Raw genomic sequence first — 14,064 nt, 5'->3', positions numbered from 1 at the left:
TAGTAGACATTTGATCCTGTTGACCGCCAGGGAACCTTCAGATTCTGCCCGTGAAACCAAAAGTGAGATCAAAGTACAAACAAATGATTTAGCATGATAGTGGGCTCATGTCACCCCTTCACGGGTTTTTATATAAAAGATTATTGGGATATACAGTCAGCTAGTTTCTAAGATGTCCAGGGGAGCACAGTCGTGTGGCAGGTGCATGAGCAATGGAGGGAGGGTAGATAAGAATGGAGCTACTTTTGCCAAGCATTCTAGCTATAAGCAGTAATCTCGTCTAGTGGTCTTAAGGATTTTCAAGAGCCATTTTGTCCTGTTAGAGTTCATGATTATGAAAGAAATTTATATGACAGTTTATCATAATGACCAGAGGTCCAGCCAGTTTGAATTAATGGTAAGGTTTTTAAAAACAGAAAGAAAAATGGTGTTTCTCTAAGAAGTAATGATGAAAAAATACAGTGAATAAACTAGCTTTACTGGGACAGGAAACTTGGATTCTGAGACCTGAAAGGGACAGCCTGTTGCGGTGCTCTCTGTGTGAAGTTTTATAATATTAATATTTCACATCTGTTTTGGTTGAACTTTGCAGTTAAATAAAGTAATTGGATATCCTGATATTCTTAGAAGAAGAAATAAAAGGATAATCAAGAAATTAACTATGTAACACGTTTGTAAAGATATATCCTGCTCCTAGGGTGCTACATGCATGTATTTAGTATACACGTAAGTGAAACAGGGCAGGATATATATTCAGACAGCCTTGAGGAGTCACGATTCTTGCTCCAGTGAGAGGCCTAGGGTAGTCCTTTCCTGTGTGTCCAAGAGACATCAATGGGTCCCTTCATGAGCTTCTTCTGTACCGGATGGCAAAGGCCAGAAGAATGCAGGGCTTTGTGGAGTCCTGGAGAAGGTCGTGTCTGAGATCAAGTTATTTTTTCCTTCCCTTTGGTTCAGCTTTTCCGAATCAAAAATTCATGGCCGGTTTGCCCAGCAAAGTCTTGAATTAGTGTCTTGTAGACTACACTAGGAAGTTCAGCTACCCTGGAACAGACTTGGATGTGGACTCAGCTCTCAGTGTAATGTGATTGTTAACAGCGAACCATGACTGAGACATATGTATCTATCTACCAGTGTCTGCTGAGATGTTACTGGTTTTGCATTCCTCAAGGGAAAGTGATTTTTGCCGAATTATTTTATGAGCAACCAAAAGCTATCAAAATCTATTTAGAGACAATTCATGTATAATCTATCAGGTTCCTCCCTTCCGTTCTGAACCCTGGAATATTGAAAACACTGGAGTTATAGGGCAGGTGTTGAACTGTGTGTATTGGTGTCAGCATTACCTCTGGCCTAGTATTTTGTTTTTTTTTTTTTTTTTTAATGATTAGGAAGACTACAATCCTCTCCCTTACCAGTCGTTTTTTTTTTATTATTAATTAATTAATTTAATTATTAAAGATTTCTGCCTCTTCCCCGCCACCACCTCCCGTTCCCTCCCCCTCCCCCAATCAAGTCTTCCTTCCTCCTCAGCCCAAAGAGCAAGCAGGTTTCTCTGCCCTGTGGGAGGTCCAAGGACCACCCACCTCCATCCAGGTCTATTAAGGTGAGCATCCAAACTACCTGGGCTCCCACAAAGCCATTACATGCAATAGGATCAAGAACCCATTGCCATTGTTCTTCAGTTGAACATAATGGACAATGAGGACTACTGAGAACTGGCCTAGTATTTTGAAGTAGAATTGTTTAATTCCCTTATAACTAGATAATACTTCCTGGACTTGTGTAGTTTAGGTAGCATTTTACCAGCGCAACTGCATTAGATATCAGCAATGAAAAGTAATCTTTTCAGAACAACAGTTTGACCTGTACTAAGCGTTTTCTTTATTCAATTTAGAATGTGTTTAATATTTTGTATAACTTACAGTAATTATATATGCTCATCAGTGAAATTTAAAATCACACGGCCTATTTTATGCATCTTTTTCATGCTGTTGGCAAAATATCCTGCCCCACCCCTCCTCAAAATGGAGAAAAGAACAGATGTTTTTTTCTTTCCCACTGTAGATTGGCGGGTGCTGCAATCTGACCGTGTTCTGCGTGCGGGACAACAGACTGACTCGAATACCTGCAGAGGTGTCACAGGCCATGGAACTTCACGTCCTAGATGTGGCAGGGAACAGGTAAGAGGGCTTTGCTGGAGAGAAACCAATATGTAGCCCCACTCTTTGCTGTGCATCTCTTTGCTGGCCGCATCTCATGAGCAGTATACCTGCTTAACTGAACAACCAGAAGGGTTGGAGAATTCTTGATGGGGACCCAACTACTAGAGCTCAGCCTGAACTTAGGCTGCTTCAGAGCAGTGTGTTTCCCAGGTGATAATACACCTGAAAGACTAGACAGTGGACTGGAGACTTTGCCTCAGTTTCTCTAGCTGCTTTCATTAGTCACAGTGAGTCTTAGAGATTCTTTGTCTGCAAAATCAGCTTGAATCAGTTTGATTTTTTTTTTTTTTCTGAGGCAGGGCAGAGTTTCAGGATGTTGAAGCTAGGCTTGAGCCATCCTCCTGCCCCAGCCTTACAGGAAGGCTCAGGCCAGAGTCATGTACTACCAAACCTGGTAGAATTTTAAGCATGGGTCTTGCTATTCAGTTCCAGTCATTTTCAACCTCCTGAATTTGTAAATAAAGTTGTGCGTGTAGGGGCATGCTTATGGGGAGAGGCTCCATGATGTCAGAGGATCCAAGGGGCTCAAAATCCAAACTGCAGTTCAAAGCAGACGATGTCCCTATGACACTGCCGCGCTCTTCTGCACATTCCCAGCTCCCCATTGTGCCCAGGTTTTGTGGCTTAGGATGCAGCCCGCTTTTCAAGCATTCTGAGCTTGTTGCAACTCTCCAGATGCCACATGCACCTTCTACCTGGGCCTGCATGAGCTGACCTTTCTAGTTGGGACCCCCTTCTCTGACTCTGCCCTTATTCCTCATCACCCACTTTTCTTTTCTCTTGGGGTTTCCCTTTGGATCTTCCTAAAGAGCTTCCCCCTCAGTGATGCATGTTGGCACGTATGCGTGTATCTCTTCGGAGCTTGATGTCATCTTAAGGCGGGGTCTGCCTCAGTGTCACCAAATCCCCTTTCCCGTCACAGCATCTAGCACATGGCGGGTGTCTGGTAAATACTAGACTGAAGACACATGCTAATAGCTTTGCAGAATGAGCAGCATGGTGTTGCAAGACGTGTTATAATTGCTTTTGAATGTGATAGGGACAGATAAGCAGTAATGTGTTGGAGACAGCTGATTTTACTTAGTAAAAGCCTGCAGGGTAAAGAGTGTGTGGACTGACTCCCACGTACTGATTAGCTGATCTCTAGGTCAGGCACAAGGTAGCAGAGCAGGACTCTTCATTCTTTGCAGTGGACCCCAGACAGCTGGGCTAAATAATCTGTAATTGGAGGAGAACTGTGGCCTTGGGATGCTCACCTTTTTAAAGGCTAATCCTCTGGGGAAATCTTGATAGATTTATACCATTAAGAGGTGCCTAGAAACTCAGGGTTGATTTGGACTGAATGTCAGTTTCTGCTAGCTGTTCACTGAAGCCTTCGTAGCTGGGAAATACTGTTCTCAACTTCCTTTCTGTAGTTCAGGAAACTCAGGAACTCTGGACAGTCCCTGATCCTGGCCACACTGGGAAGCATGACTTTACATTCCTAATTCTTAAGCGGAAATATGAGCCTGGCTTCTAAAACTGTCTGCTATGAGTAGGGAATCATTCTAGTTCTCAGAAGAAAGGAAAGTTAAATTTTTATTACGCTTGGATTGGGGTGGAGACGTTCATTTAAGAGGTTGAGGTACATAGTCGTCATCTGAGTCAGTTCAATGTGCCATTTTGTCTTTCCATATATATAAATTGATAACTAAATTCTCAGCCTTTAAAAATGTTTAATCACTACTTGTTTTAAAATTTTGGAATCGAAACTAGTAATAATATTAGGGTGTCAGTGTTGAAACTTGCAGAAATGTCGTCCATGGGAGTTGACTGAAGGTGCAGTGTCTGGCTCTCCTCTCAGACATATAATAGTGACGCTTGCCAGCGGGACTGCCGGCCCTGTGCAGGAACTTGCTTTAGTAGACCTGATAGGATGTATTACCGCAAGGGTGACTCTGGAGTACCATGTGAGAACTAGGAAGCCCTCTGTGGCAGTGCCGGGAAGTGTCCTATATCATCAGCTTCCCTGGGACCCAGGACAAAATTTCTTAACTCTTAATAAAGTCCCTGCCTAGAAATACTCTCCAGGAACACACAGTCGGGTACTTGGAGTTCTTGCTTCAGTGTCACCAGTACTCTAGAAACAGTGTCTGTCTTTAGGGAAATAGGTTAGACTTTTGAGTTTTGTGTTGTGTGTATTTATATGTACACACATGTCTAATAAAACCACTTAAATCTTTTAAAACTGGGATATTAAGTCATCAAAATAAGATTTTTTTTCCTGCATTCAAATGAAGATGCACGATACCGAGTGAAAAAACAAGTATTGAATGGTATTGCACTCAAGCTTGGTTTTCCTGTTTTTAAACCAAAACCCGAACTGAACTACAGCAAACTCTTGATAGTAGCTCCCTGTCAGTAGAGGACGGTGGAGGCTTGCGAGTACATGGGCTTTCCGTTTGAGAGATTTGCTTTATTATTTTCCAAATGCTCTTGTCTGACATATTTTTTTGAAAACTGTTAAAAGTAGGGAATCCTACTTGGAAGCAAACAATGAGATGTTAAAGTATAACGGTGTTCAACCATTGATTAACGCTGCATTACCAGTAGGCATGCTGAGTTCTTAGATGCCTTTGACAAAGCGTGGAAGGCCTCTCGAGGCGGGGTTGGTCACAGTTGTGTTTGCTCCCTTTCCAGACCACCAGGTTAAACAGTAAACACCAGCTTCTTCTTTCTTGGGCTGTGCAGCTGACTAGAGAGCATAGAGATGAGCACAAATGAGACCATGACCTCTTGCGCTGATTCTGTGATTCACTGGCACAGAGAAGGCACCAAATTAAGTTTTAAAGCGTACTTGCTCCTCTGGGAAACTGGAGTACATTGATTCTGTTTTCTGCCGGCTGGTTTTCCTGAACGGGCAGAGAGTGGGTGTGGCTGCAGTGAGGGGCCACAATGAGCCCCGAGAGGCTGCGTGGTCTGGCCAGCAGAATGTGTGCAGACCGTGTATACTGTGTAGGCACAGACACACTGCAGGTAACATCTCTGTGTCCAGAATCCCCGGGGACGGGCTGGAGTGTGGTGTAGACTTGGTCAGCAGCACCCGCGTTGGAGCTGGCTGGCACTTGGGCGTTCACAGTGTTTCAGACAGCTCGTCAATGTGAGTTGCAGTACCATTACGAGGTCTGCTGTTGTAGAATCTAGTCATTTATTTCAGCTTTTATCACCCACTTGGCATCCTTGGAAGCTGGTATTTGTTGGTGATATTTTTAGCCTCTCGTTTGCCTTTGCCTCTGCTCGCTGGGAAGCCGGTGACGGCTCCGAGGCATTGGGGAAGCAGATAGTCTGCTTCGTGCCAGTTCTCAAGTCTTGCTTGACTTTTTTTTTTTTTAACCTCTTTGTGCGGTTGTGAACAAGAACAGCAGAGTTGTTGACTGTAACATTCTTGAGCAACACTTGGAATTTTTAACATTTTAGAGGCTATTAGCTTAAGTCAGATTTTAAAAAGAATCAGTAAATACGCGAAACTTTTCATTCCTATAATATAAAACTGTTTGCATACGTGATGCTTGTGCTGTCTGTTCATGTCATTGCTGGTGGGAGTCAGGGCCTTGTACATGCTAGACAAGTGCTCCACCACTGAGCTGTGTCCTCCTTCCTATAGTGTATATTCATGCATGCATGCATGCACGCGTGTGTGTGTGTGTGTGTATGTATGTATGCACATATCTCTATCACAGTGTCTACCCCCCCCCCGCCGCCCACATACACAAAGTTTTAAACCTCCTGAGTTTGAATGTGCATCAACAGATTGGATATATAGTAGAAAGGACGTTAGGGTAGCACAGGGGATTGCACTTGCTGCCTCACTTGAGGAACAGACAGATCTTAGCTAAGAGAGGGTGGAGAGGACAGCTACTTCCCCCAGATTCCTCAGATGTCCTTGCATTGGTGTGAGCTCTTCATGGCAGGGAAATGAACATAGCCTTCATTAGTGTTCCTGTTGAGATAGAGGCCGCACCGAAAGCAACTTGGGGAAGAAAGTGTTTATTTTATTTCATACTTTCAAGTTCCACCCTAACACTGGGGGAAGCTAAGGCAGGAACCTGGAGGCAGGAACTGAGACAGAAGCCGTGGAGGAGGACTACTTATTCTTGCTACCCCGTCTCGCTTAGTTTGCTTTCTTATACATCCTAAGACCACCTGCCCAGGAGTGGCATCACCCACAATGATTTGGGTCCTTCCACATTAATCATTAATCAAGAAAATACCCTACATACTTGCCTGCTTGGCAGTTTGGATGGAGGTCATTTGTTAATTGAGGTTTCTCTTAACTCTAGCTTGTATCAAGACTGAAAAACAAAACAAAGCAAACAAAAACCAACCAGGACAATTGACCCCTTGTCAGCTTGACACACAAACACATTACTTCAACTGTAAACGTTCCTTCCTTATTCATACCCATAATTTATATTAACATCACAATATAAAACATGCACAACTTTAAAAGCCCCCACAGTCTTTAAAAATTCAAGTGCTATAGAAGTTCATTCTCTTTAAAGTATTCCAAATCTCAACTGTGGGCTCCTGTAAAAATAATAATAATAATAATAATAATAATAAAAATAATAATAGCTCCATACTTCTTTATTCCAAGAGGGAAACAGGAAACAGCAGGGCAGTCACATCAAATAGAAATAAAGCCAGGTTCAGAAACGTGCTTCGTGTCTGACATCTGGGTCCAGAGGGGCCTCCGTTTCTGCAGCTCTGTCATTTCCAGCAAACACAGCTTCTCTTGTATGCTCAGGCCAAGTTCACTCCACAGCTGCTGCTGCCCTTAGAGGTTCGGTCCTAGCATTTCCAGTTTGCTGCACCTTCAACGGTGGCCTCTGACTTCTCTTCAGGGATTCTGATTCTGCCACATGGTACACTCAGCTTTTCTCCATGACCTCTTCAATCCTAGGCGCTCCACTGTAACTGAAGCTATAGCTGTAGCTATACCTTCACCAATGGCCTCTGGTGGCCTCTGAAAGTGCCAGGCCTCAGCTGTTCTCCATGACCCCCCTGTGGGTTCAAAGCTAGTACCGCCTGTGAGACTCTTAGTACCAAGTTTAGCTGCCAGCGTGACACGCAACCTTGGCCCCCTCTGGACCATGACTTTTATACACTGACCCTGGGAAAATATTCCCAGAAGTTTTTACCCCAGTGAATGTTGGCCTCTTAATCAGTGTCTTCTGGCTAGTTTTATGTCAACTTGACACAAGCCAGAGTCATTCGGGAAGAAGGAACTGCAACCGAGAAGATGTCTCCGTTAGATTTTCTGTGAGAATGCCTGTAAGGTATTTCTGTAATGGTTGATGTTGGAGGGCCCAGGTCACTGGACAGTGCCACCCCTGGGGTGGTGGTCCTGGGTGTAAAAGGAAGAAGGTTGAGCAAGCTAGTGAGCAGCACTCCTCCATCCTGCGTCAGCTCCTGCCTCCAGGCTTCTGCCTTGAGCTCCTATCCTTACTTCCTGGATGTTGAAAATAAGCCCCTTCCTCCCCAAGTTGCTTTTGGCTCTGGTATTTTATCACGGCAGTAGAAGCCCTGACTAGGACTACAGTTAATTCTCAGCTCCGGCTAACCAGTATCGATTGTTCCGGTAACACAGAGGTGTCAACCTCAGTGGCACTGGTCATTTGTTAGTCGTATCCAATTCTTCATCACAAGCTGATCGGAACCACAGGTTGTTAATTCACAATTCCCACAGAGTGCTCCAGGTAGCCTCTTTCTTCTCTCTGGAGCTCCCCAAGCCAGACCTCTGTTGTCTGCACTGTTTCAACATCGCTCTCTTCCAAGCTTCACAGAACTACTCAGTATAACTCCCAGCCCAAAGTTCCAAACACTCCTACAGTCCTCCCCGAAACAACATGCTCATGCCTGTCACAGCAGTGAGCCATAATCCTGGCACCAATTTCCATATTAGTTATGTTCTTGTTGCTGTAATAGACACCTTCACCAAAAACAAGTTGGGGAGGAAAGGGATTATTTCAACTTACACTGTCAGATAACAGTCCACCACCCGTGGTTACTTTCACGAAGGACATTTTGATGGTCGCCATCTACCAAATCTTGGTGCAAGCAAAAAGAGACACCGAATATCCAGGTGTCGCATTTCATCTTTTAAAGTCTCTCACGTGGATTTAAACAATCTGATGTGACTGTTAATTATCACCAGAGTCTGAGAACTGAGAGTGACTGGGAACTGAAAGGGATCGCTGGAAGGGTGTCCCCAGAGATGGCAAGCGCGGCAGGGGCAGAATGAGTCTTCATCTTTCCTTGCCTCTGTCCTTCCTGCCGCCCCCAGGGACCGGCTGCAGCCCTGTGCAGCCATAAGAACTGTGCACGCATCCTTTAGTGATGCTGTTTATTTTCCTCAAATGGAAGCTTAGCACCAGGCTTTCAGATGTGTTTTATACTTCCTTTAGCCCGTGTTCTGGAGGGCCTACAGAGAGAAGTGTAGCAGTAAGGAGACGCGGGCACATCACATGTGACCCTAGGCACCAATCTGTTTATGATCATAATGTCTTTGTACCCTCTGGACTGCATCTAAGGGCTCTCATTTTTATTTTCTTCCCGTTAGTATGGCAGGAGTCAGTTCTCTGACATTTCAGGCTATAACATCTCTTGTTGTATGGCAGGTTGCGTCATTTACCCTTGTCACTGACCACCCTGAAGTTAAAGGCCCTGTGGCTCTCTGATAATCAGTCGCAGCCTCTCCTCACGTTCCAGACGGACACAGACCGCACCACGGGGGAGAAGATCTTAACGTGCGTCCTTCTTCCTCAGCTGCCTTCTGAACCTATCTGCCAAGGTGATTTTCTCTTATGGACTGCTAGCCAGAGCCAGCGACTGCCCACAGGCCTCCTTTTTCCCAAGCATGCTTATGTTTTGTTCAGTTTGCCTTACTAAAGGTGCTTGTTGGGTTACTCTGGAAGTGATCTGTATAGGAAAAGATTACTCGACCTCTGTTTATCTTGACTGAAATTCTGAAAGCAAGCCTTTGGTTTAGAATTACACAGCTAGGATAAAGTATATTGCTCATCAGCTTGTTACAATGCAGACTGATGGTGGAGGATTCCCAGTTAACACCATTGCTACAGTATCTTTAAGTCCAGACTGAGAGTGAGGATTCCCAGTTAACACCATTGCTACAGTATCTTTAAATCCAGACTGATGGTGGAGGATTCCCAGTTAACACCATTGCTACAGTATCTTTAAATCAGACTGATGGTGGAGGATTCCCAGTTAACACCATTGCTACAGTATCTTTAAATCAGACTGATGGTGGAGGATTCCCAGTTAACACCATTGCTACAGTATCTTTAAAGCAGTGAATTGTTTATTTTGAGTTATTGTATCTTAGTTTTTGTAAATTTTGTGATTTAAGAAGAATATTCACACATCAAAATGATGATATGAATCCATTGCTGAGAGAGATGGGTTTGGTAGGAATACTAGAATCCCTTGAGCTGGAACACTCCAAAGTGATCTTGCTGGTCTCAGGAAATTGTAACAAAGTGTCATGAAAGAGGAGAATACCAGCCTCCCTCAACTGCAGCCATACCATGATCAAAAACAAAGCAAAAAGCTGCACTTCCTTTGTGAAAAGAGCCACAAAGCACCGTTAGTGTGTTTTAACCTTCTGTGATGAAACGTTCAGCACCCCAGTCCAGCACATCCCTCAGAGGGTCTCCAGTGGAGTTCCATTACAGGGGACCAGTTCTACCCAGACCTTTTTGCTTCTTGTTTCATATTTTAACCGAAAGCGAGGGTTGGAGGTTGCAACAGTGGTCTGTCTTCCTTATTTTTGGCACTGTGGGCCTCCATATGGATTCTGACCAGAGAGCCACTAAATTATAGTGTAGCCATTCCGAATCCCATAGCCAACATTCCCTGCTGATGTTGTCTTTGTCACTGCAGAGAGCCTGCCTCGCTGTGGTGCCCTGGAAAGCCTGGTGAGTGACGTCCCCGAAGATGCCTGGAATGACCGCACAGTACACAGAATTAGTGCAATCCGGTTTTTGGAAGATGAGAAGGATGAAGATGAAAGTGAAACGGTATGGGGGTAGACATTCATCCTAGCTGGGCAGTGGCGCCTAATGTGGGTTTTCTTTGTTTTTGTACAGTGTATTTTCTATTTTGCCTTTCAACGTCAAGGTTTTTTGTTTGCTTGTTTGCTTTTTAAGCAAAACTAATTCTTAATGCAGATTAAATTTTTGACACTGCTGTTACTTGGATGGTTTTGGTGCTTTTATTTCTTTCTCTTTTTAAAAGATTTATTTATTGTGTATATAGTGTTCTGTCTGCATGTATACCTGCAGGCCAGAAGAGGGCGCCAGATCTCATTACAGTTGGTTGTGGGCCACTGTGTGATTGCTGGGAGTTGAACTTAGGACCTCTGAAGAAGAACCAGTGCCCTTAACCACTGAGCCATCTCTCCAGCCCTGGTGTTTTATTTCTTGGTGATAGTTTCCCCTTTTGTCCCCATATTTTTCTCTAAAATTGACACTTGCTTTTTTTCACTTGTGTGAATGAAATCTTTTCCTATCTCCAGTACTGCTCATGACTGGGCTGCGTTAATTCCGTTCACATGTCATTGTGTGACTCAATACGAGACATCTCTCTTCTGGCATATTGGACCACCTTGGCCCTTATGTAGAGTGTTGTGATCTTGGCTGAACTATCTTGGCAAGTTTCCGTTTGGAAATCAGAAATATGTTTGAAGCTCAGCTCTTCCGTTCATATTTGAACATGTCTCTCAGACATAGTGAGTCTCGGCTCTGAACTTGATACTGAGGCTGATTCTTTTTTGAAAGATTTTCATTTTCAGTCACATGTGTGCATGTGTGTCTCTGAGTATGCATGCTGCCCAGGGAGGCTGGAAGAGGCTGTCGGGTGCCCCGGTACTGGCTGTGGTTACATGCAGTCGTGATCCATCCAGCATGGGTGCTGGGAACCGAGCCTGGGGCCTCTGGAGGAGCAGGGGTGGTTCCTTACCCCTGCACTGTTTCTCCAGCCCCCACGTGAGCTCCTTAAACGCCACCAGTTGGGCTTTCACAAGCAGTGCATAGAGAAGGTGTTTGCAACCCCTCCCCCCAGACAAAGGCTACTTTAAATTTGTCTTTAGTAGTCCAGCTGTCACCAGATGGGGCTCAGTAGGGAGAAAAGTGGGAACAAGGCACGGTAAAGGAACTTCAAAGTCGGTGTTTCTTTAATGCTTCCCACAGACGGTCCCGAGCACAATTATTTCAGTGGTTGTTTCACTACCTGGGTAATGCTCTTTGTTAGGCTAATGTGCTCTGAGATAGGTCTTTGGGAGGTAGAAGCTCTGCTTTGTGAGATATGAGCATCCAGGTATTAATTGAGGGGGAAATGCTCCGCCTGCTCAGCGCTGTGGTCTTCATTAGAAGACGTGTTCTTTCATCAGGGCAGCGAATGGCACAGCAGTCCCACCAGTAAAGCCTTCTTTGCTCTCTCTTCTTCAGCCCCTGAGCCTCGAGGGGTGAAGCAAACCAGAGCCACTCTGAGTAACAGAAGTGCATTCTAGTAAATTTAATTTAGGATATTTGTTTGGTTTTCTTCTTTATTCTATAATTATATCTTAAAATTTCCATCAACACATAGAAACTTATTTCATACTAATATTTTTAAATGTATTCCTTTATTCTAAAAGTAATGTGTTCCATCATGACTGCGATGCTCCTTCACTGTTCCGTGAGCTCTGGGCGGGCAGCCGATGAGTGCACAGAGTTGGGAAGAAAACTGCTTCCCTGGGTTGCGGGTTTCTGAAGCTGTAAAATATGTATTGGAATGCTAATGCTCTGACACAGTGGTGGATAAAACCAGACACTCAGGCCTCTGTTTGCTTGCAGAGAACTCTTCAGAGGCGAGCCACGCCACACCCAGGGGAGTTAAAGAACATGAAGAAGGCGGTGGAAAATTTACGGAACGACATGAACGCTGCTAAAGGACTGGATTCCAACAAAAACGAGGTCAACCACGCCACCGACCGAGTGACGACGTCGGTGTAGCATTCGCCCCTGAGGTCTACCTGCTGTGTCTTCCCTGCTGTGCGCCCGAGGAGCCTCCTGCCGTCCTTGTGCCCACCGACCCCGTGCCAGGATGCTGCTCTCGCACAAAGTGCCTTACGCATCCCTCACTCGCTCATCGCACCCATTGTTTCTCAATCTCAGTTGTTCATAATAAGTAGAATACACTACTGTCAACCTCTGACCTTCGTTTTTGTCTTATGTCGGGGTTAGAGCAGGAAGGGGAATTACGGCCCTCTTGCCTCCATTGAGTGCTGGACATTTTGAACCTAAGTTCTTATGGACCGACTGATGAGAGGAAGCTTTATGTATGGGGAAAAAAGATACTTTTTTAACCTTTCTTGGCAGCTCAGATGGTGTAAATTTTAAAATTTTGTATAGGTATTTCGTAACAAAAATTATGTATTTCTTTGTTATTTTATCTTGAAGACGGTACATATTTTCATATTTGTGGAGAAAAGCAAATTAGGCCTAAAGTATTCGTTTCTATCTGTACCATCCACTTCGTGCCTTACTGTATCCTGTCCTGTCACACCAGTTGTAAACAGTGGCATCCTTGAGCAGCAAGATGGGGATATGAGTGTGGTCACCTTAAAGCGGTATTGCAGTTTGAGTAGTAATGTACCAGATGGATTTATTTTTTAACCAAAAAGATGAATTTATCAGTGATTTGTAAGTTTCATCCGGTGATTTCTTCAAAAAGATGAGCCAAAGGATTAGACTGCTGCTGATACGTCACTTCATACGCTCACCCTCGTCCTCAGTTCTGAGTGCAGCACCAGACTGTGCCTGCGCCAAAGGTGTGTGCCATTTGTGTAACGTTGTACAGCAGAAAAGCGCAGAAGAAAAGAAAGCCTGGTTCAGAAATTCAGTGGATCAATAACTTATGTACTGCAGAAGAATGACTTTTATTGGAGAAAGCTTTAAAAGTTTTATATCCAGATGAAAGACCACAATAAAGCAAAATAACCTATACCCGAACACCCCAATATAACATTGCTATCTTTATACAAGTGCACTTTGATTTGTAAATAGTTTTAATCAAAGCATAACAAAACACTGCTTCAAGATTTCCTTCTAAATCTGCTAAGTTAAGGGATCTGTTTTTAATGTGTTTCTGTTGCTTCCTTTATGTATGCTGTGATGAAAGAGACATGCAACGTGCCAGACGCCGTGTGGTATGGGCGAAATCATGGGGTTTTGGGGGGGAAGGGGGTTCCCTGTGAAATAAACTCATCATGGACATTGGCCATATAGCTTTTTAAAAATTATTACTTTGTGTGTTCAAAATGGTAGCGGGTAATTGAGTTCTTGGGTAGAGTATTTCTGTCTGCTGAGTGTCTAGGTTTTAGCGAATTTTGAGAAGCTTCTGGTGAGATTTCATTCATGAGTCATTTTTCCACACAGGGCAGAGCCCAGAACTGCCTTCAGTGTGGGTTCATCATTGTGAGCTGTGGCATCTGGCCAGTTGGACTTCTTGGAAACCCGCTGTCGACCAGGCAAATGCAGTTCCTTCTCTTGTCCATTCAGCTTAGGTCAGGACCTGCAGCCACTGTTGCTGTGCCTGTGTGCCCATGCATCTCTAACCCCTGGAGGAAGAGTGCATGGTGTCGAATGGTTCTCAGCTTTGCCTACTAATCGGTAGGGACCCATTTTCTTTTCTGCATTTTAAGAGTTTGACATACTCTGATTTTCAAAACTTTAAAACTGATAGTTGTAATTCAAGGACCGAATCTATATAAATAGAGAATTTTTACTTTGAGAGAGTC

The 14,064-nt window shown here is 44.1% G+C and overlaps 1 protein-coding gene across 1 annotated transcript in view; it reads left to right on the top strand.

The window, feature by feature from the left end:
• The window catches only part of Lrrc1 (leucine rich repeat containing 1), a 115,314-nt gene extending 101,829 nt beyond the window's left edge, over nt 1-13,485 (top strand). Inside the window, exons 11-14 of the mRNA XM_057767228.1 lie at nt 2,068-2,183; nt 8,885-9,057; nt 10,167-10,303; nt 12,119-13,485. Coding sequence (XP_057623211.1) covers nt 2,068-2,183; nt 8,885-9,057; nt 10,167-10,303; nt 12,119-12,277 — 585 coding nt within the window. The 3' untranslated portion in view covers nt 12,278-13,485. The remainder of the gene's footprint in view (nt 1-2,067; nt 2,184-8,884; nt 9,058-10,166; nt 10,304-12,118) is intronic.
• Nucleotides 13,486-14,064: the final 579 nt, after the last annotated feature.

Source organism: Chionomys nivalis, chromosome 4 (genome assembly GCF_950005125.1).
Source record: "Chionomys nivalis chromosome 4, mChiNiv1.1, whole genome shotgun sequence".
NCBI classification, from domain to species: domain Eukaryota; kingdom Metazoa; phylum Chordata; class Mammalia; order Rodentia; family Cricetidae; genus Chionomys; species Chionomys nivalis.
The sequence above is the reverse complement of the archived record's forward strand: the minus strand, read 5'-3'. Positions and strand labels throughout refer to the sequence as shown.